The sequence below is a fragment of the Nicotiana tomentosiformis genome, chromosome 8, assembly GCF_000390325.3.
Source record: "Nicotiana tomentosiformis chromosome 8, ASM39032v3, whole genome shotgun sequence".
NCBI classification, from domain to species: Eukaryota; Viridiplantae; Streptophyta; class Magnoliopsida; order Solanales; family Solanaceae; genus Nicotiana; species Nicotiana tomentosiformis.
The window spans coordinates 44,123,001-44,145,552 of record NC_090819.1 but is presented as its reverse complement, the minus strand read 5'-3'; the positions used below and the strand labels follow the sequence as shown (position 1 = coordinate 44,145,552).

At 41.8% G+C, this 22,552-nt stretch overlaps 1 protein-coding gene across 1 annotated transcript; it reads left to right on the top strand.

Moving 5' to 3' along the window:
• Positions 1 to 18,542: 18,542 nt before the first annotated feature.
• On the top strand, positions 18,543 to 19,430 carry LOC138897393 (uncharacterized). The gene is made up of 2 exons (XM_070183359.1): positions 18,543 to 18,795; positions 18,928 to 19,430. Exons 1-2 carry the CDS (start codon positions 18,543 to 18,545, stop codon positions 19,428 to 19,430), a joined length of 756 nt encoding a protein of 251 aa, XP_070039460.1.
• Positions 19,431 to 22,552: the final 3,122 nt, after the last annotated feature.

Genomic DNA, 22,552 nt, shown 5'->3' with positions numbered 1-22,552 from the left:
CCTAAAGGCTGTCTTCGGAATATCTTTCTCCCAAACTCTGACCTGGTGGTACCCCGACCTCAAATCTATCTTTGAAAAGCATCTAGCCCCCTACAACTGATCAAACAAGTCATCTATCCTTGGAAGTGGATACTTATTCTTAATAGTTACCTTGTTCAGTTGCCTATAATCGATATACATCCTCATCGAGCCATCTTTCTTCTGCACAAACAGTACTGGTGCACCCCAAGGTGAGGTACATGTCCTGATGAAACCTTTATCCAGCAAATCTTTTAACTGCTCCTTCAACTACTTCAATTCAGCAGGTGCCATTCTATACGGAGGGATGGATATTGGCTGAGTTCCCGAAAGCAAATCAATGCTAAAATCAATCTCTCGCTCTGGAGGAATACCTGGAAGCTCATCTAGAAACACATCTGCGTACTCTCTGACTATTGGAATAGATTGAAGTGTAGGTATCTCAATATCTGCATCTCTAACTCGCACAATATGATAAATGCACCCTTTTGCGATCATTTTCCTTGCCTTCATATAGAAAATAAACCTACCTCTGGGTGTCGCTGTATTACCTACCCAATCAAGGACTGGCTCACCTAGAAAATGAAATCTGGCTGCCTTTGCTCGGCAATCAACTGTGGCATAGCAAGCTGTCAACCAGTCCATGCCCATGATAGCATCAAAATCCATCATCTCTAGCTCAACTAGGTCGGCTGAGGTCTGACGACTACAAATTGTCACCGTACAACCTCGGTAAACCCGTCTAGCAATAATAGATTCTCTGACCGGTGTAGATACCGCAAAAGGATCACTTAGTATTTCAGGCACTATACCAAACGTCCCCGCGACAAATGGGGTAATATACGATAAAGTAGATCATGGATCTATTAAGGCATAAGCATCGTGAGAGCAAATGTTCAATATACCTGTCACAACATCTGATGAAGTCTCCTGGTCATGTTGACCAGCTAAAGCATAGATACGGTTCTGATTACCACCTGAACTGGAACCTCTACCTCTGCCTCGACCTCTACCAGCCGAAGACTGAGACTCGTGCCCTGAAGGATGCACGGACATAGATGATCCTACTATTGAACTTGTTGGTTGTGCCATGCCCCCAGAATCTTTATTTGGGCAATCTCGCATCATATGCCCCGGACGCCCATATGTATAACAAGCGTCGGAACCTGCTCGGCATTGGCCCAAGTGTTATCTACCACATATGTCACACTACGGCGGAAATGACCATATCTGTCCAGCACCTCACTGTCGTTGCAAACCCGATGCCTATGAGCTCTTACTTGGTCATGATTGAGTATAGCGGTCATACCTGTAGCCCTGTAACTGAGGCGGTGGAGGCCTAGGTGGCCGTCCGAAGTACTGGGGCCTATAACTACCCTGAGACTACTCTTGAGACCTGGCAAATCTCATCCTCTAGCGCTGCCCTTGCTCAGTCCTCTCCGTACCCTGCTATCGATGCCTATCCCTTTCTATATTCTGGGCAAATGCCTGAATCAGGGAAATATCCATACTATTATGCAATGCAGTAGTGGAACATGCCTCAGTCAAATCTGGGGCCAACCCTGCTATAAACCTATGGATCCTGTCCCGCATAGTAGCAACTATGGATGGAGCATATCTAGCCAATGAGTCAAAACGTAGACTATACTCTCGAACACTCATATTGCCCTGATTGAGGGCTAGAAACTAATCGACTCGAGCCTGTCAGATCTCCCGCGGTAAGTACTGCTCAAGGAAGGCAAAATAGCTGGTGGTGCATCACGTCCCCTGGACCTCTCCCATCCCTTGTACCAAAGGACGGCTATATATCGGAGTCGAAAAGCTGCCAGCTCAACTGCCTCTTTTTGTATTTTATGGATAACCCAAAAGATCCTGTGAACCTGATCTATGAAATCTTGCGGGTCCTCATTCTAATCTGTCCCCGTGAACCCTAGGGGACTCAAAGCAATAAACTCTCGGACCCTTGAACTCCTAGACCCCTCAAGAGATCCTGCACTAGCTGATGCCCTAACCTGTTGCTAGGTAGCTACCAACTGTGTCAACAAATGCATCGCACTCCTCAAGTCCTGACCTGATGGAAGTGGAGGGGGAACTGGAGGTGCGGTATCCCTAGGAATCTCCTACGGTGGTTAATGTCATGCCCCGAAATCCTGGAGCGCGACCGGCACTCAACCGAGTAAACCCAGTCGAGCAAGCCTAATTTACATTAACCTCTCATCATTACTCATGCATGATTTACTATAACATAATAAAATCTTGACTTTCATATTTAATACACTTGGCTCAATGGCCCATATTTTCTTTCTCGTGGTGGTTACACAACTATATAAATAGCTGTAAATACTGTGAACATAAATACATGACAAAACTCAAATCTTTAATTACATGACCCACAGTGTACATGGAGCTTCTATGACAATGGATACCTATATACATAAAACGAACTAGACCCTTTACCCACTAGAATTGTAGCGGGCTCACCATAAGCTGAGTAGTGAAGAAGATCCCAGTCAAAGGTCCATATCATCCTGTAGAAGTATACCTGCATCCATTAAAAGATGCAACGCCCCCGGCAAAAAGGACGTTAGCACTATCGAATAACACTAGTATGTATAGCTAAAAATCCTCTTTCAAAATAAATGCCCATATAAAAAAAAGGCAACACATAGAAACAAATAGTCACAATCAACAATATCCAAATGTCTAGTTAAAAACATGATAATTTTCCAAAATACGAACTTCATATACGATTTTGTTTGGGAGATCATTAACACTGATATACCACTATTCAAAATATCACTATTCACAATACAAATGTTCACAATACCAGTGTTCACAATACCGATTTTCACAATACTAGTGTTCACATATCATATTGTACACATATGCGTCTCATAGACCGTTCATAGTGTTCTCTTACACAATACACGTACACAAATTCAAGGGCTTAGAAATTCGACATGAATACGATGAATCATAGCAACAATAAATGGGCTTAGATAGCCGTCAACGTCAAAAAAAATTATTTAGACTTCCATTAACATTTATAGATACTCAGTCGGGGATCCTCTATAACCACCTTCACACAAAGCAGCAATGTCACCTCACCCCAATATAAATGGATGGAGGTGTATCACGATACCACAATCTCTACACAAAGCGGTCATACCGCCTCACCCCAATACATGCAGGTGGAAGTGTATCACGATACCACAATCTCTACACAAAGAGGCCATACCTCCTTACCCTAATATATGCAGGTGGAAGTGTATCACAATACCACAATCCCAACACAAAGCGACTCTACCACCTCACCCTAATATAAGCGGGTGGAAGTATATCACAATACCAGAATCCCAACACAAAGCGTCCCTACCGCCTCACCCCAATATATGCGGGTGGAAGTATATCACAATACCAGAATCCCAACACAAAGCGGCCCTACCATCTCATCCCAATATATGCAGGTGGAAGTATATCACAATACCAGAATCCTAACATAAAGCGGCCCTACCACCTCACCCCAATATATGCGGGTGGAGGTGTATCATAATACCAGAATCCCAATACAAAGTGGCCCTACCGCCTCACCCCAATATATGCGGGTGGAGGTGTATCACAATACCAGAATCCCAACACAAAGCGTCCCTACCGCCTCACCCCAATATATGCAGGTGGAGGTGTATCACAATCCCAGAATCCCAACACAAAGCCGCCCTATCGCCTCACTCCAATATATGCGGGTGGAGGTGTATTCCACAATACCACAATCCCTATACAAAGCGGTCCTACCGCCTCACCCCAATACATGCGGGTGGAGGTGTATCACCATCACAATACCATATATAAACACAACGCAACATAGTTTGTCATTACATTTAACGTCGTAATTATTCATATCATTGGAATATGGCATGTTCATGTTCATGCTCATCATGGAGAAACACAACTCATTACATTAGCGCATGCATGGTAAATCAATAAGTCGATTTCAATGGCACATGGGCCCAATTCCTTTTCTTAAGGTTCGTCGTCATTTATCAATGGACATCTCCCTTGCATCTTATTATTCACTCCCTTGACCTCTTGAGATCATTATCTATTTTCATGACTCTTGGGGACTTAGCAATCAAAGTCATTTACATATATTATTTCATTGGCTCTCTTGGCCATATATAAAATTCTTCTTTCATGGCACAATGGCCGTATTGCATATTCCACACTTTCACCCCTTTCAATTTCAAAGATCACCATCAAATATCAACATGTAGAATATTTCGGAAATCATATACATCAAATCCATTTGAAATGGAAACTTCAAACACACATGGTTTCTTCCCAAAGAATAAGGCATACCAACCAGCAATTGAAACACACATCAAAATCATAAACAATCAATACACCATTTATTCTTGCAATACTCTTCCCCAGAAATGACAATGTACAATTTCAACACATGAGTATATAGAACTCAAATCACCCTGAATATATTTATAAAGCAAAGCATTAGCTAAAGCAGCCACTTAGGGGCATGAATTTAGTACAAAAGCTTTTAGGAAATTCTATTTTCGAAGCCCCTTTTAAGCAATTGAGTCGAGTCTCATTTCATATTCTTTATCACATCCTCTCAAATCATTTGAACTACTAGCCACAATCATAACTTAAATTCTTGGCACGTTGGCCACACTCTATATCCCCAATTCACTTATTTCACTTTTAACCATCTTTATAGATTATCAACAATAAGACATTTACAAATCAATACTTCTGGTACACCTATGAGCAATTAAAAGCCTTAGGAATATTAAGATTTTCTCACACAATATGGCCTCATAACCTTCATTTGGAACATGACTCAAAGACATAGCATTTTAATACACATATCATTCTCGAACACATTCCCAAAGGGTAACATAATGTGATAGGAATATTCGGGAGAAGTTTTGATTACACAATTCTCATCACTTTGCTTATTCGGGACAATCGAATTTATTGGGAACAACTCGGAACATAGAATAAGGAACTTGAGACAAACATACTTGGAACTTACGGGAACATCATGTAATTTGATTCCAAGAGAGAAAGTTTAGCCAACATACCTTGCTTTGAACTTTCCTTAAATTACTACAACGTTCTGGAAATTCTAGCAATCCCAATCTATTTTGAGACATAACAAAATTGAACCATTATTAGGAAGATATTCATGGTCTCAGCTCATTTGAGTATTTTATCTAACAATATATGTGCAAATTGGTTACAAGATTCTTCCACAAGATTTCTTTCACTTCACAACCCAATCTTTACCCCTTTGAGCTCAACAATCTCCCCATAAATACTTATTGGTACATGAATATATAAATAATACTCTCACACCCAAGAATCATAGTCCAAATCAACCATCTTTTACCCAAATTCGAAATTGAAAACTAGGGTATAGAATCTTACCTCTTAGATGAAGAACTTGAGGGATTTCTTGTTGGGTTTCAAGGCTTGGACAAAATCTTGATGAACAAAGCACTTGAGCTTCTTCCTCTCTCTAGAACACTCTCACTTCTCTCTAACAATATCAGATTTTTGCTCCAAAATGAGCTTCAAAGCTTATTTATCGAAGTTGGGTCGGGTTATAACAATAAAAGAATGGATATTTTCGAAATTCCGGACAAGGCTATAGACCTGGCCTCGCTAGGCTAAAGCCTGGTTAAGCCTGGCTTTTGGCTGGCCTCGCCAGGCTAAAGCATGGTATTACCCCTGGCCTCGCCAGGCTAAAGCCTGGTCTTACACCAGCCCTGCGAGCTATAGGCCAGCCTTTGGGTATTTGATCATAACTTCTTGTAGGAATGTCCGAATGAGGAACAGTTTGAATCGTTAGAAACTAGACTCAAAGGGATTTAATTTGATAGGTAGATCACTTCATAAGTCGTTATAGTTTTGTAGCAGAATACGTTTGAAGTAGGATATTGTGCGAATTGAGACATCCTTTCCACTTAATGTATCCTACTTGTTCCACACGAATTCTTTCCATTCACAAAACTCGTTAGTATGTTTCAACACACCTTAAACATATACTTTTCATTTCGAAATAATGTGGTTCTATCCCATGGTTCTCCTATAATACTCTAACACGCTATTCCCTAATACCGTTGGCGTACTTTAAAATATTAAATCATTAGAGAAATTTTTCAGGGGCCTTACATTCTCCCCTACTTAGGATCATTCGTCCTCGAATGAGGATTAGAGTCTGCTATAGATACCCAATGTGACTTAAATCCTTATCTACACACCAAAGGCTCCAAAATTTGGCCAACTCCCTAAACTTTCAGAAATTTTGCCAGAGTCTCCCCTGTAATTGGGGCCTATCCACCTGGAAGAGAATCTCAGAAATCAATCCTAAACAACATATAGATTATACCACATTGCACCATATACATGAAAACAACAACCATGATTCTCTAGACCAACTCTATGACCTTGCTTACCTTGGTCGTATCCTTGACCTTTCCTTCCTCCATTACGAGGACAATTGGGCACCTCACACATTATGCCTGTTATGCGCATCATTCCTTTAATCCTTAGGCCTTTCTCATTTCGTAGCACGATATGCAAACATTCCTTGATGTTAACAAGGGAACTCTGAGACTAACTCGGAACCTTAACGCAAAATCGATGATAGAAGAAGAGAAACATTTCCTAAATATCGTTGTAGCGTCCCTATTATAAGTGTGGCCGGCAACACACAAATAAGAGGGACTTTACTGACACAGCTCCATGACACCTTAGGACTCATAAACCATGCTCTGATACCAAGTTTGTCATGCCCCGAAATCGTGGAGCGTGACCGGCGCTCAACCGAGTAAACCCAGTCGAGCAAGCCTAATTTACATTAACCTCTCATCATTTCTCATGCATGATTTACCATAACATAATAAAATTTTGACTTTCATATTAAATACACTTGGCTCAATGGCCCATATTTTCTTTTTCGTGGTGGTTACCCAGCTCTATAAATAGCTGTAAATACTGTGAACATAAATACATGACAAAACTCAAATCTTTAATTACATGACCCACAGTGTACATGGAGCTTCTATGATAATGGATACCTATATACATAAAACGAACTAGACCCAAACACCCACTAGAATTGTAGCGGGCTCACCATAAGCTGAGTAGTGAAGAAAATCCCAATCAAAGGTCCATATCATCCTGTAGAAGTATACCCGCATCCAATAAAAGAAGCAGCGCCCCCGACAAAAGGGGCGTTAGCACTGTCGAATAGCACTAGTATGTACAGCTATAAATCCTCTTTCAAAATAAATGCCCATATAAAAAAAAAGGCAACATATAGAAACAAATAGTCACAATCCACAATATCCAAATGTCTAGTTAAAAACATGATAATTTTCCAAAATACGAACTTCATATACGGTTTTGTTTGGGAGATCATTAACACTGATATACCACTATTCACAATATCACTATTCACAATACCAGTGTTCACAATACTAGTGTTCACATATCATATTGTACACATATGCATCTCATAGGCCGTTCACAGTGTTCTCTTACACAATACAAGTACAGAAATTCAAAGGCTTAGAAATTCGACATGAATACGATGAATCATAGCAACAATAAATGGGCTTAGATAGCCGTCAACGTCAAGAAAATTTATTTAGAGCTTCCATTAACATTTATAGATACTCAGTCGGGGATCCTCTATAACCAACTTCACACAAAGCGGCAATGTCGCCTCACCCCAACATAAACGGGTGAAGGTGTATCACGATACAACAATCTCTACACAAAGCGGTCATACCGCCTCACCCCAATACATGCAGGTGGAAGTGTATCACGATACCACAATCTCTACACAAAGCGGCCATACCTCCTCACCCCAATACATGCAGGTGGAAGTGTATCAAAATACCACAATCCCAATACAAAGCGGCTCTACTGCCTCAACCCAATATAAGCGAGTGGAAGTATATCACAATACAAGAATCCCAACACAAAGCGGCCCTACCGCCTCACCCCAATATATGCAGGTGGAAGTATATCACAATACCAGAATCCCAACACAAAGCAGCCATACCGCCTCACCCCAATATATGCGGGTGGAAGTGTATCACAGTACCAGAATTCCAACGCAAAGCGGCCCTACCGCCTCACCCCAATATATGCGGGTGGAAGTATATCACTATACCAGAATCCTAACACAAAGCGGCCCTACCTCCTCACCCCAATATATGCAGGTGGAAGTATATCACAATACCAGAATCCCAACACAAAGCGTCCCTACCGCCTTACCCCAATATATGCAGGTGGAAGTATATCACAATACCAGAATCCCCACACAAAGCGGCCCTACCGCCTCATCCCAATATATGCAGGTGGAAGTATATCACAATACCAGAATCCCAACACAAAGCGGCCCTACCGCCTTACCCCAATATATGCGGGTGGAGGTGTATCACAATATCAGAATCCCAACACAAAACGGCCATACCGCCTCACCCCAATATATACAGGTGGAGGTGTATCACAATATCATAATCCCAACACAAAGCGGCCCTACCGCCTCACCCCAATATATGCGGGTGGAGGTGTATTCCACAATACCACAATCCCTACACAAAGCGGTCCTACCGCCTCTCCCCAATATATGCGGGTGGAGGTGTATTCCACAATACCACAATCCCTACACAAAGCGGTCCTACCACCTCACCCCAATACATGCGAGTGGAGGTGTATTCCACAATACCACAATCCCTACACAAAGCGGTCCTACCGCCTCACCCCAATATATACCGGTGCAGGTGTATTCCACAATACCACAATCCCTACACAAAGCGGTCCTACCGCCTCAACCCAATATATGCGGGTGGAGGTGTATTCCACAATACCACAATTCCTACACAAAGCGGTCCTACCGCCTCACCCCAATACATGCGGGTGGAGGTGTATCACAATCACAATACCATATATAAACACAACGCAACATAGTTTGTCATTACATTTAACATCGTAATTACTCATATCATTGGAATCTGGCATGTTCATGTTCATGCTCATTATGGAGAAACATAACTCATTACATTAGCGCATGCATGGTAAATCAATAAGTCGATTTCAATGGCACATGGGCCCAATTCCTTTTCTTAAGGTTCATCGTCATTTATCAATGGACATCTCCCTTGCATCATATTATTCACTCCCTTGACCTCTTGAGGTCATTATCTACGTTCATGACTCTTGGGGACTTAGCAATCAAAGTCATTTACATATATTATTTCATTGGCTCTCTTGGCCATACACAAGATTCTTCTTTCATGGCACAATGGCCGTATTGCATATTCCATACTTTCACCCCTTTCAATTTCAAAGATCACCATCAAATATCAACATGTAGAATATTTCAGAAATCATATACTTCAAATCCATTTGAAATGGAAACTTCAAACACACATGGTTTCTTCCTAAAGAATGAGGCATACCAACCAGCAATTGAAACACACATCAAAATCATAAACAATCAATACACCATTTATTCTTGCAATACTCTTCCCCAGAAATGACAATGTACAATTTCAACACATGAGTATATAGAACTCAAATCACCTTGAATATATTTATAAAGTAAAGCATTAGCTAAAGCAGCCACTTAGGGGCATGAATTGAGTACAAAAGCTTTTAGGAAATTCTATTTTTGAAGCCCCTTTTAAACAATTGCGTCGAGTCTCATTTCATATTCTTTACACATCCTCTCAAATCATTTGAACTACTAGCCACAATCATAACTTAAATTCTTGGCACGTTGGCCACACTCTATATCCCCAATTCACTTATTTCACTTCCAACCATCTTTATAGATTATCAACAATAAGACATTTACAAATCAATACTTTAGGTACACCTATGAGCAATTAAAAGTCTTAGGAATATTAAGATGTTCTCACACAATATGGCCTCATAACCTTCATTTGGAACATGACTCAAAGACATAGCATTTTAATACACATATCATTCTTGAACACATTCCTAAAGGGTAACATAATGTGATAGGAACATTCGGGACAATTTTTGATTACACAATTCTCATCACTTTGCTTATTCAGGACAATCGAATTTATTGGGAACAACTCAGAACATAGAATAAGGAACTTGATACAAACATACTTGGAACTTACAGGAACATCATGGAATTCTATTCCAAGAGAGAAAGTTTAGCCAACATACCCTGCTTTGAGCTTTCCTTAAATTACTACAACGTTCTGGAAATTCTAGCAATCCCAATCTATTTTGAGACATAAAAAAATTGAACCATTATTAGGAAGATATTCGTGGTCTTAGCTCATTTGAGCATTTTATTTAACAATATATGTGCAAATTGGTTACAAGATTCATCCACAAGATTTCTTTCACTTCACAACCCAATCTTTACCCCTTTGAGCTCAACAATCTCCCCATAAATACTTATTGGTACATGAATGTATAAATAATACTCTCACACCCAAGAATCATACTCCAAATCAACCATCTTTTACCCAAATTCGAAATTGAAAACTAGGGTATAGTACCTTACCTCTTAGATGAATAACTTGAGGGATTTCTTGTTGGGTTTCAAGGCTTGGACCAAATCTTGATGAACAAAGCGCTTGAGTTTCTTCCTCTCTCTAGAACACTCTCACTTCTCTCTAACAACATCAGATTTTTGCTCCAAAATGAGCTTCAATGCTTATTTATCGAAGTTAGGTCGGGTTATAACAATAAAAGAATGGATATTTCCGAAATTCCGGACAAGGCTACAGACCTGGCCTCGCCAGGCTAAAGCCTGAATAAGCCTGGCTTTTGGCTGGCCTCGCCAGGCTAAAGCCTGGTATTACCCCTGGCCTCCCCAGGCTAAAGCCTGGTTAAGCCTGTCTTTTGGCTGGCCTCGCCAGGCTAAAGCCTGATATTACCCCTGGCCTCGCTAGGCTAAAGCCTGGTCTTATACCAGCCCCCGTGAGCTACAGGCCAGCCTTTGGGTATTTGATCATAACTTCTTGTAGGAATGTCCGAATGACAAACGGTTTGAATAGTTAGAAACTAGACTCAAAGGGCTTTAACTTGATAGGTATATCACCTCATAAGTCGTTATAGTTTGGTAGCAGAATATGTTTGAAGTTGGATATTGTGCCAATTGAGACATCCTTTCCACTTAATGTATCCTACTTCTTCGACACGAATTCTTTCCATTCACAAAACTCCTTAGTATGTTTCAACACACCTTAAACATATACTTTTCATTTCGAAATAATGTGGTTCTATCCCATGGGTCTCCTATAATACTCTAACACGCTATTCCTTAATACCGTTGGCATACTTTAAAATATTAAATCATTAGAGAAATGTTTCCGGGGCCTTACAGTTAAGGAGTCGGTAATGGCTGAGTAGGGGTCTTGCCCTGGGCCTCAGACTGGCCCCATCTACTGGAGGTACTCTGTTGGTCCCCTCACCCGCTGTTGTGTCTATCCTCTAACTAGCCGTAGTCTTCCTAGTCATCATCATCTCTGTATGCAAACACCAAAACGTAAGTTTAAATCAAATTTGCTATAACTCAGTTCTATAGAACGATTTAGATTTGAAAGAAGGGTAACTAACTCCAAAATGCCATGTAGTTCCCTACTTATATAATGTGGTGCACAACACATCTATAAACAAGACACTACTTGTAGACGCCCTAGGATAAAACTGCTCTGATACTAAGTTTGTGACGCCCTAAACCTATGGGGTGGGGGGGGGGAGACTGGCACCCGGTGCCTCACTTAACCTAGCGTACCAACTTGCGACTGAGGGACTCTAAACATACAATGTCATACTTTGGCCATGGTGCCACATTGCAAGACAATTTATGAAACAAAATATAAAACTGAACGGAAACTAGCTCTGACTAAACATCAATATAAATCTAGGCCGACAAGGCAGTCATAACTACTACAACTAACAAACCAACAAAATATACATACAAGGCCTACAAGCCCAACATACTGTACTAACTGACAAGATATGTCCTCTACTGATTGATGTACTGTAGTCAGAACAGGGCCTCGACCTACCGATAATATATATACATATATACACAATATGTACTCAAAACCCTAGACCCGGCAACTCTGAAGGACGTGGAGCTTACTGATCAAGATGATCACGAACAACACCTACGTAGGAGGTCTACCAGGTTGTCTATCCAAACCTACATGCATGAAATGCAGCGTCCCCAGGAATAGGACGTTAGTACGAAATAATGTACCGAGTATGTAAGGCAATAGAATAAATGAAAGCTAAAACTAAACTGATAATATAATAACTGAAAGTAACTAGGAGTCAAAGATGATCTGGAGATATACTTACCTGCTGATACTGACTCAACTCTCTCAATATAGTAAGTAAAATAGTTGTCCGGCCCTATAAGGCTCGGAACGTGTAGCTGCTCTGCCGTAGTAGGATCGCTCATAGGCGCTTGGCCATACTAGGCTCTGTATCTCGTCCATTCTAGGCTCGCCCATAGGCGCTCGGCCACAGTAGGCTCGGTATATAACTTACCATCTAATCAATGGTTGCCCAATAGGGTCCTACCTATCAATTATAGCTCGATGGTGGTGAAAGTACTGTAATAATGTGTGTGTGTATATATATATATATATATATATATATAGACCCTATGCTCTCTTGACTGGATGAAAACAATACTTAACTGAATATAAAGTCCCAATAAGGGAGAATATTGTAACTTATGAGACTAGGATAATGTACATAAGTTCAAGAATATGAACTTCTCTTTATGTCTCATTATCAAACTCATGTAGTTACGGGATCATGCCAAAATGAAGGAAAGGTTTAGCTTTAACATACATTATCACAATCTTTCCAATCACCAAGTTGAACTCGCCTCTTCACACCTTAATCTACAACAACAATAATAATACTATCATTAAGTTACGAAAGGTACAACTATCACACAATGAACGACAAACTTATTTTATATTAAAACGGGCAGCATCTCCCCTATAATCCTTACTCCCTCCAAATTCAAGATAACACCAAAAACACAAGAACACAACAATAACAACATATATACATTATTTTCTAACCTTATATACACCACAAAATACTACAAAATAGCCCAAAACACCCTAATCTCTTCATACACAAAACGACCACCGTAGTAGTGTCAAACATCCCGAAAATGTTACGACGAACGACCAACCCACCACCCTGAATTTATGAGGTGTTTCTCCACACCCTTTCTCCTCCAAAACTCCATAAAACAGTAGCAAAACATGCAGTCCAACAGCAATACAAAACAGTCCGCTATAAGTGAATAACTCGAACTCACGGCTTCCGATCACCATCCCGCGAGTTCTTACAATTATAGAAAGACTTTACATGCATCTCCAGCATAAAATATTGATAAAAGATAGCAGTAAACTTACCTTATTTGTTGAATAACTCAGCTTCTATCTTGGTTCTTCAAACTCTAGGTTTTACCTCCAACTAGAACTTGAAAAGGATAGAAAATCAATTTGGGTTTGTGTGCAATTTTTGGGAGGTTTTTTGCAGGGGTGTATGTCTGGTTATTATGCCCTATTTTCAGTGTAATATATGAAGGAAATAGGCCTTTAAAAGTTCTCTTGGGACGACCCAAACTGACCTATTTTCGGACATATATAATCCTCTCATTTAAGTAAGTAGGTGACATACCTACTTGTCACCTAGCAGTCTGCGCAGTCTAGCAAACATGTATATATCTCTCTACTATGATGTTATAGTGACAAACGGTTTAATGAGTTAAAAATAGACTCATAGATCTTCAATTTTATGGGTGGAACATCCTGTAACTCTAAGTATATTGGGAGAAAATCGCAGTTACATTTGACCCAAATTTCAGTAAAACTTATGAACGTAACTTGTGATGACTTTCATTGACTTTTGTTCCTCAACTAGCCTGACTTCAAAACATAACACATGACTATCATACGGCTAACATAACTCATAACATAACCTTCTTATCATGTTAAGAACCCTAGTCTCACCCCAAAGGTACGGGTTATAACATTCCTAACTTGTCGACTTTTGACAAAATATTATTTTCTTTAATTCCTTAGATTTTGAACCTTCCAACCCTCTTTATACTTGTTGTTCATGATCTTCAATATTTGTAACCTCCGAGGTAACATGATAACTTACTTTATATACTTCCAAAGATGAGCTCATTTTTTGTCTTACATTAGTTTGCTTACGACGCACTTTTACATACGCAAATATGCGGTGTAACAGAGCGAATGGTGAATGTGAGCTATGACCATGCCGGGCAGATTGGGATATTGGCACGTGACTTGTCTATGTGGTTGAGAGTTGTGATGTGGGCACAAGGTGCCTTGAGTATATATGATGGTGGGTTGAGACCCGTGACTTGTGACTATGAGATGAAGTATTACAGAGTGATTTCTTTGTGTAACTTATGTTAGAACAACTTGATTTATTGGTTGTCATTGTGTTCCTTATTTTTTTTCAACGGTACTTTCATGGTGTTCCTATTGCCTTGTTGTTTATATCTATAACGACCCGGCCGATCGTTTTGAGAGTTGTAACCCTGTTCCCCCATTTACTGCTCCTTTTGTGCTCTATAGTTGTGATATGACTTACCGGGTTGGTCGGTTCGGGTCCGGAGTGATTTTGTAATGAATTGAGACACTTAGTCTCATAATGGAAAGCTTAAGTTAGAAAAGTCGATCGAATGTTAACTTACATGTATATAACCTCGAATTTGAATTTTAGTGGTTCCCTTAGCTCCATTAGGTAATTTTGGACTTTGGAGCATGTCCAGATTGTGATTTGTAGGTCTGTAGTTGAATTAGGCTTGAAATGGCGAAAGTTGAATTTTTGGGAAGTTTGACCGGGAGTGAACTTTTTGTCATCGGGGTCGGATTTCGATTCCAGAAGTTGGAGTAGGTCTGTGGTGTCATTTTTGACTTGTGTGCAAAAGTAGAGGTCCATTGGATGCGATTTGATACGTTTTGGCGTTGTTTGCAGAATTTGAAAATTTCAAAGTTCATTAGGCTTGAATTGGGGTGCGATTCACGTTTTTGATGTTGTTGGAGGTGATTTGAAGGTTACACTAAGTTCGTATGATATTTTTAGACGTGTTGGTATATTTGGTTGAGGTCCCGGGGGCCTCGGGTTGATTTCGGGTGGTTAACGGATCAAGCTTTGAAGTTGAAGAGCTGCTGAAGTTTGAGGACTGCTGGTGTAATCGCACCTGCGGATTGGGAACCGCAAATGTGAGCTAACAAAAGCGAGAAAAGGACCGCAAAAGCGGACATGAAGGATTTGGGCAGAGGCCGCAGATGCGGACATGTGGGCGCAGAAGCGTTTGCGCAGAAGCGGGAGCACAGGCGCAGGTGCGGGCTGGTCCGCATGTGCGATGGAAGTTTCTGCACCTGCGATGGCGCAGATGCAGTCCAAGGCTCGCAGAAGCGGAGGCAGCTGGGTTAAGTGACTTCCACAGATGCAGAATTTTCACCGTAGAAGCGGGACTGCAGAAGTAGATTTTGGAACCGCAGGTATGGTTTGACTCGAAAGAACATATAAACATAAGGGCTTGCGATTTTCTTCATTTTCTAACATTTTGAGCTCGGAGTTTGGAGGTTTTTGAGAGGATTTTCAAGGAGATTCTTGAGTTAAGTTACTTGTGTTCATTCGTATTCGATAATTATGTTTCCTCACTGATGTTCAACCTAGATGGTGTGTTTTTGAGGTGTAATTTGGGGGTTTAAGGCTAGGGATTTGGAGAGCTAATTTCGGGGATTTGAATGACCAATTGGTGTCAGATTCTGATGAATTTGGTATGACTAGACTTGTGAGTGAATGGGCTTTCGGATTTTGTGAGTTTTGTTAGATTCTGAGAAATGGGCCCGGGGGGGTGGGGGGTGTGAACCAATTTTGGATTCTGAGTTATAACTTAGTAATTTCTTGTAGAATTGATTCAAGTAGCCCGTATTGATTGTATTGTATTGTTTGTGGCTAGATTTGGGTCATTTGGAGGCCGATTTGCGAGGCAAAGGCGTATTGGAGTAGGGATTTGCTCGGATTGAGGTAAGTAACACTTCTAAACTTGGTTCTGAGGGTTTAAAACCCCGAACTTATGTGTTATGTGATTGGTATTGAGGTGACGCACATGCCAAGTGACGGGCATGCGGGCGTGCACCATGAGAATTGTGACCTGGTCGATTCCATGGCGCTGTCTAGTATTTCTATCTTATTGATATCCGTGTTTTCATCATGTGATAAAGTAATTGAGCTGTCACTTATGCTATATATAATGTTTAGGCTTTATGCCGGTACTGTTGGGGACCATAGTGGTCGTTTCTTGCTGCTGTCTTAGTGAATTCATTGATATTTCATACTCAGCCGTATTTATTCATTTCATGATATCATTGTTTCCGAGCTAGTATCATGACATTGTGAGCCCGCGAGAGAGAGACTAGAGAGATTGATGACTGAGTGAGGCTGAGGGCCTGATTATGAGTGATATTTTTGGGATTGGGCTGCACGCCGCAGCGGTTATACTTATTTATGATAGCGCTTGGGCTGAAGGAGCCCCTCCAGAGTCTGCACACACCCCTAGTGAACGCGGTTGATTATATTAAGGGATGTATCTTCCCTGGACAAGGAACTTGTCCGTAGGATTATACACCTGGAGATGGATCTTCTCCACGGGCTAGATTGGGCCTACTGGGTACTGGGTGACTGACGGTCTGTGATGTATATATTCCAGGATAGATCTTCCCTGGGCCGTATGAGCCATATATAGTACCGAGTGATTGAGCATTTGAGAGTGTGAGCACATGAGGCTGTCAGCATGGTGCATCACAAACAACATGTGCATTGGCATTATAGAATTAGAGGAGTTATATTCTTCATATCACTAAGATTTGATCCATTTTACTATTTTGAGAAATGTCATGAACTTGAAAGCATGTATACGTTTCTACACTGTTATTTTCTATATTGGACTGTGCCGGTTGAGTTCGTTACTACTTTCAGTCTACAATTTGCATTTGTTACTTATTGAGTTAGTTGTACTCACGCTACCCCCTACACCTCGTGTGCAGGTCTAGGTGCTTCCGGTTACAGCGGCTGCTGAGTGAGTAGTTGAGATCTCGGAGACTATCGAGGTAGCTACATGGCGTTCGCATGCCTTGACTCTCATTCATTATCTTTATTTGTAGTTCAGTTCTTATTCCTCAGTCATTGTAGTAGGCTGTATCCTGGTATAGATGTTCATGTACTCAGTGACACCCCGGTTTTGGGATAGATTGTATTGTGTTGCGGATTTATTTTTGTGTCAAAAAGGATTTTCTTTAATATAAATTGCTTCTATATATATATTTTCAAAGTTTTTATTTGGTTGAACTGGTTGAGGAGTTGGCTTGCCTAGTTCCACAATAGGCGCTATCACGATGGTTGGTTTTGGGTCGTGACAAGTTGGTATCTGAGCCTAGGTTACATAGGTCTCATGAGTCATGAGTAGGTTTAGTATAGTATTGCGGATCGGTACGGAGATGTCTATACTTATCTTCGAGAGGTTGCCGAACCATTAGGAAATTTCACATTATTATATTCTTGTCGTGCAGATTTGTTGATTCCGGTTACTAAACTTCTGTTATTCTATTCTCTCACAGATGATGAGGACACGTACTACTGGGCAGGATGGACAGCCACCGGTACCAGCAGCTAGGGCCGCGAGAGACCGAGGTCGCGGCAGAGGCTGCGGTAGGGGAAGGGGTGCAGCTCGTACAACAGCTAGGGCAGCACCTGCAGACCCACCAGTCGCTCCAGCTCAGGAGTAGATTCAAGATATAGCTGAGCCAGTGGGGCCAGCTCAGGCACCAGCTGTGCCCATTGCGATTCCAAGTCTTCAGGAGGCTTTGGCCTAGATATTGATAGTTTGCACTGGCCTTTCTCAGGTGGTTTCGGCTCAGGCTGCTCCTGCTACTTCTCAGGCTGGGGGAGGTACTCATACCCATGTTGCCCATACTCAAGAGCAGGTGGTGCAGGGACTTCAGATACCGGGGGCACTACCAGCCCAGCCGGCTGCAGCTGCTCAGGCCCCGACAGTCCCCGTTATGGCTGATGATGAGCAGAGGAGGCTTGAGAGATTTGGGAGGCTTCGACCTCCATCATTTAGCGGTGTTGAGTCATAGGATGCTCAAGGCTTTCTGGATAGGTGCGAGCGGATACTTCGGACAACGGGTATTCTGGAGACCAGTGGGGTCTTGTTCACTACTTTTCAGTTGTCTGTGGCTGCCTTCAGATGTTGGGAGGCTTATGAGAGGCATAGGATGGTCGGTGCAACACCACATACATGGCAGGAGTTCTCCGTTCTCTTCTTGGAGAAGTTCGTGGCGTAGTCTCGTAGAGAGGAGTTGCGCAGATAGTTTGAGCAGCTTCGTCAGGATGGCATGTCTGTGATGCAGTACGAGATGAGGTTTCATGAGTTTGCTCATCATGCAAATTGGTTGGTTCCCTCTAATAGGGAGAGGATTCGGAGGTTCATCGATGGCCTCACATATCAGTTGCGATTGTTTATGACTCGGGAGACAGTATCTGGTGCTACGTTTGATGAGGTAGTCGACATTGCTCGGCAGATAGAGATGGTCCGCAGTCAGGAGCGGGGTGAGAGGCAAGCCAAAAAGCCACGTGGGTCAGGAGGTTTTAGTGGTGTTCCTTCTGGAGGTCAGTTCTATAACGGTAGGGGTCGTCCTTATAGGCATGCTCAGACCGCTCGTCCAGTTCACTGTGGTGCATCATCTGGCCATGGTTCATACAGTACACATTAGGGCCAGTCATCTCTTAGTGCCCTTCCAGCTCAGAGTTCGTTCCACGTACCTTCCATTCAGGGCTCATCGACACCGGGTTCTTCTAGCGGGTATTCTGGTGCTGGGAGCTCCCTCCAGTCCCCACCGCCATTCATAAGGAGGGGTTGTTTCGAGTGTCGAGATATTGGTCACATCAAGAGGTATTGTCCCCGCCTTACGGGAGGTCCAGCTCAGCAGAGGATTCAGTCTACGACTTCAGCACCCGTTACTTCACCACTTTCTCAGCTAGCTCGGGGTGAAGCTCAGTCAGCTAGGGGCCGCCCTAGAGGGGAAGGCCGATCAGGTGGTAGTCAGGCCCGATTCTATACTATTCTTGCCAGACCAGATGTTGTTGCTTCAGACACAGTGATCACAGGTATTGTCTCAGTTTTCCACAGGGAGGCCTCTGTGCTATTTGACCATGGTTCAACTTATTCGTATGCCTTAGTTTCATCCGTTCATGTCTCTACGTCGGTGGGTGATACTATTAATGTGGAAGAATCTGGATACTAGAGTTGATCTCTTGTTGTTTAGCATGGTTGATTTTGACGTGATCTTGGGTATGGATTGGTTGTCTCCATGTCATACTGTTCTAGATTGTCACGCTAAGACTATGACGGTGGCGATGCTGGGGTTGCCGAGGATTGAGTTGAGAGGTTCTCTAGTCTATGTTCCCAGTAGAGTGATTTCATATTTGAAGGCCCACCGGATGGTCAGGAAGGGTTGTTTATATTATTTGTCCTTTGTGAGGGATGTTAGTGCTGATGCTCCTACTATTGATTCTGTTCCGGTGGTGCGGGAATTTACGGATGTGTTTCTTGCGGACGTGCCGGGCATGCTGCCCGACATGGATATTGACTTCGGTATTGACTTGGTGCCGGGCACTCAGCCCATTTCTATTCCACCATATCACATGGCACCAGCTGAGTTGAAGGAATTGAAGTAGCAGCTTTAGGAACTCCTTGATAAGGGGTTCATTATGATTAGTGTGTCACCCTGGGGTGCACCGGTGTTGTTTGTGAAGAAGAAGGATGGTACTATGAGAATGTGCATTGATTATAGGCAGTTGAACAAAGTTAAAATAAAGAACAAGTATCCTTTGCCGTGTATTGATGATCTATTTGACTAGCTTCTGGGAGCGAGGGTGCTCTCCAAGATTGATTTGAGGTCTGGGTATCACCATTTGAAGATTCGGGACTCGGATATTCTAAAGACGGCCTTCAAGACCCATTATGGTCATTATGAGTTCCTTGTGATGTCTTTTGGGTTGACCAATGCCCCAACAACATTTATGAATCTAATGAACAGTGTGTTTCAACCTTATCTCGACTCGTTTGTTATAGTGTTCATTGATGATATCCTGGTGTACTCTCGTAGCCAGGAGGAGCATGCCCAACATTTGAGGATTGTGTTGCAGCAGTTGAGGGAGGACAAGCTTTATGCCAAGTTCTCCAAGTGTGAGTTTTGGCTCAGCTCAGTGGCATTCTTGGGGCACGTGGTGTTCAGTAAGAGTATTCAGGTGGATCTGAAGAAGATAGAGGCAGTTCAGAGTTGGCCCAGGACGTCCTCAGCTACAGAGATTCAGAGCTTTCTTGGCTTGGCAGGTTATTATCGTCACTTCATGGAGGGCTTCTCGTCTATTGCGTCGCCCTTGACAAAATTGACCCAAAAGGCTGCTCCTTTCTGCTTGTCGGATGAGTGTGAGGAGAGCTTTCAGAAGCTCAAGATTGCCTTGACCACGGTTCCAGTTCTAGTTTTACCTTCAACTTTAGGTTCTTACACAGTATATTGTGATGCTTCTCGGATCGACATTGGGTGTGTGTTGATGTAAGAGGGTAGAGTGATCGCTTATGCTTTGCGTCAGTTGAAGACTCATGAGAAGAAATACCCTATTCATGATTTGGAATTAGCTGACATCGTTCATGCATTAATGATTTGGAGGCATTATCTCTACGGTGTGTTTTGTGAGGTGTTTACGGATCATCGGAGTCTCAGCACTTGTTTAAACTAAAGGATCTAAATTTGAGGCAGCGGAGACGGTTGGAGCTGCTAAAGGACTATGATATCACCATTCTATATCATTCCGGGAAGGCTAATGTGGTGGCCGATGCCTTGAGTAGGAAGGCGGTGAGTATGGGTAGTCTCACATTCATTCCGGTTGGGGAGAGACCTCTTGCAGTTGATGTTGTTACACCCTATATTTTCGTACGTAAAAATGCGTCGTAAGCAAACTAATGTAGGACCAAAAATGAGATAATATTTAAAAGTATATAAAGTAAGTTAATCATGTTACCTCTGAGGTTACAAATATTGAAGATCATGAACAACAAGTACAAAGAGGGTTGGACAGTTCAGAAGCTAAAGCAATTAAATAAAACAATGTTTCGTCGAAAGTCGACAAGTTGGGAATGTTATAACATGTACATTTGGGGTGAGACTAGGGTGATTAACATGATAAGGAGATTATGTTATGATTTATATTAGTCGTATGACATCCGTGTGTTATGTTTTAATGTCAAGCGAGTTGTGGAACAAAAGTCGATGAAAGTCATCACAAGTTACACTCATAAGTTTTACTGCAATTTTGGGTCAAATGTAACTGCGATTTTCTCCCAATATACTTAGATTTATGGGGTGTTCCACCCATCAAATTAAAGATCTATTAGTCTATTTTCCAACGCATTAAACTGTTTGTCAATACGACATTGGAGTAGAAAGATATGGGCATTTGTGCGATACTGCACAAGCTGCTAGGTGACAAGTAGGTGTGTCACCTACTTGCTTAAATGAAAGCCCAAAAATGGGCCATTTCGGGTCGTCCAAAGAGGCCTTTTAAGGGCCTATTTTCTTCATATATTAGACTTAAAATAGAGCACAATAACCAGATATAAGCTCTGCAAAGAATCCTCCCAAAAATTTCCCACAAACCCTAATTGATTTTCTCTCCCTTTCAAGTTCCAATTGGAGGTAAAACCTAGAGTTTGAAGAACCAAGATAAGAGCTGAGTTATCCAACAAATAAGGTGAGTTTACTTCTCTCTTTCATCCAATTTTTCTTCTGTAAATTCATGGTAAGTCGTTCTATACTTGTAAGAACTCACGGGACGGTGATCGGAAGCCGTGAGTTCGAGTTATTCACTTGTAGCGGACTGTTTTGTGGACTGTTTTGTGTTGCTGTTGGGCTGCGTGTTTTACTACTATTTTGTGGAGTTTTGGAGGAGGAAGGGGGTTTATAAACACCATATAAATGTAGGGTGGTTGGCTGGTCGTTCATCATAACATTTTCGGGTCGTTTGACACTACTACGGTGGTCAGATTGGGGTGTGTTGGGCTGTTTTGTTGTATTTGATGGTGTATATAGGGCTGGAAAATGATGTATATATGTTGTTATTGTTCTGTTCTTGTATTGTTGGTGTTATCTTGAATTTGGAGGAAGTAAGGATTATAGGGGAGATGCTGCCCGTTTTAATACAAAATAAGTTTGTCGTTCGTTGTGCGATAGTTGTACCTTTCGTAACTTAACGATAGTATTATTATCGTTCTTGTAGATTAAGGTGCAAAGAGGTGAGTTCAACTTGGTGATTGGAAAGATTGTGATAAGGTATGTTAAGGCTAAGCCTTCCTTCATTTTGGCAT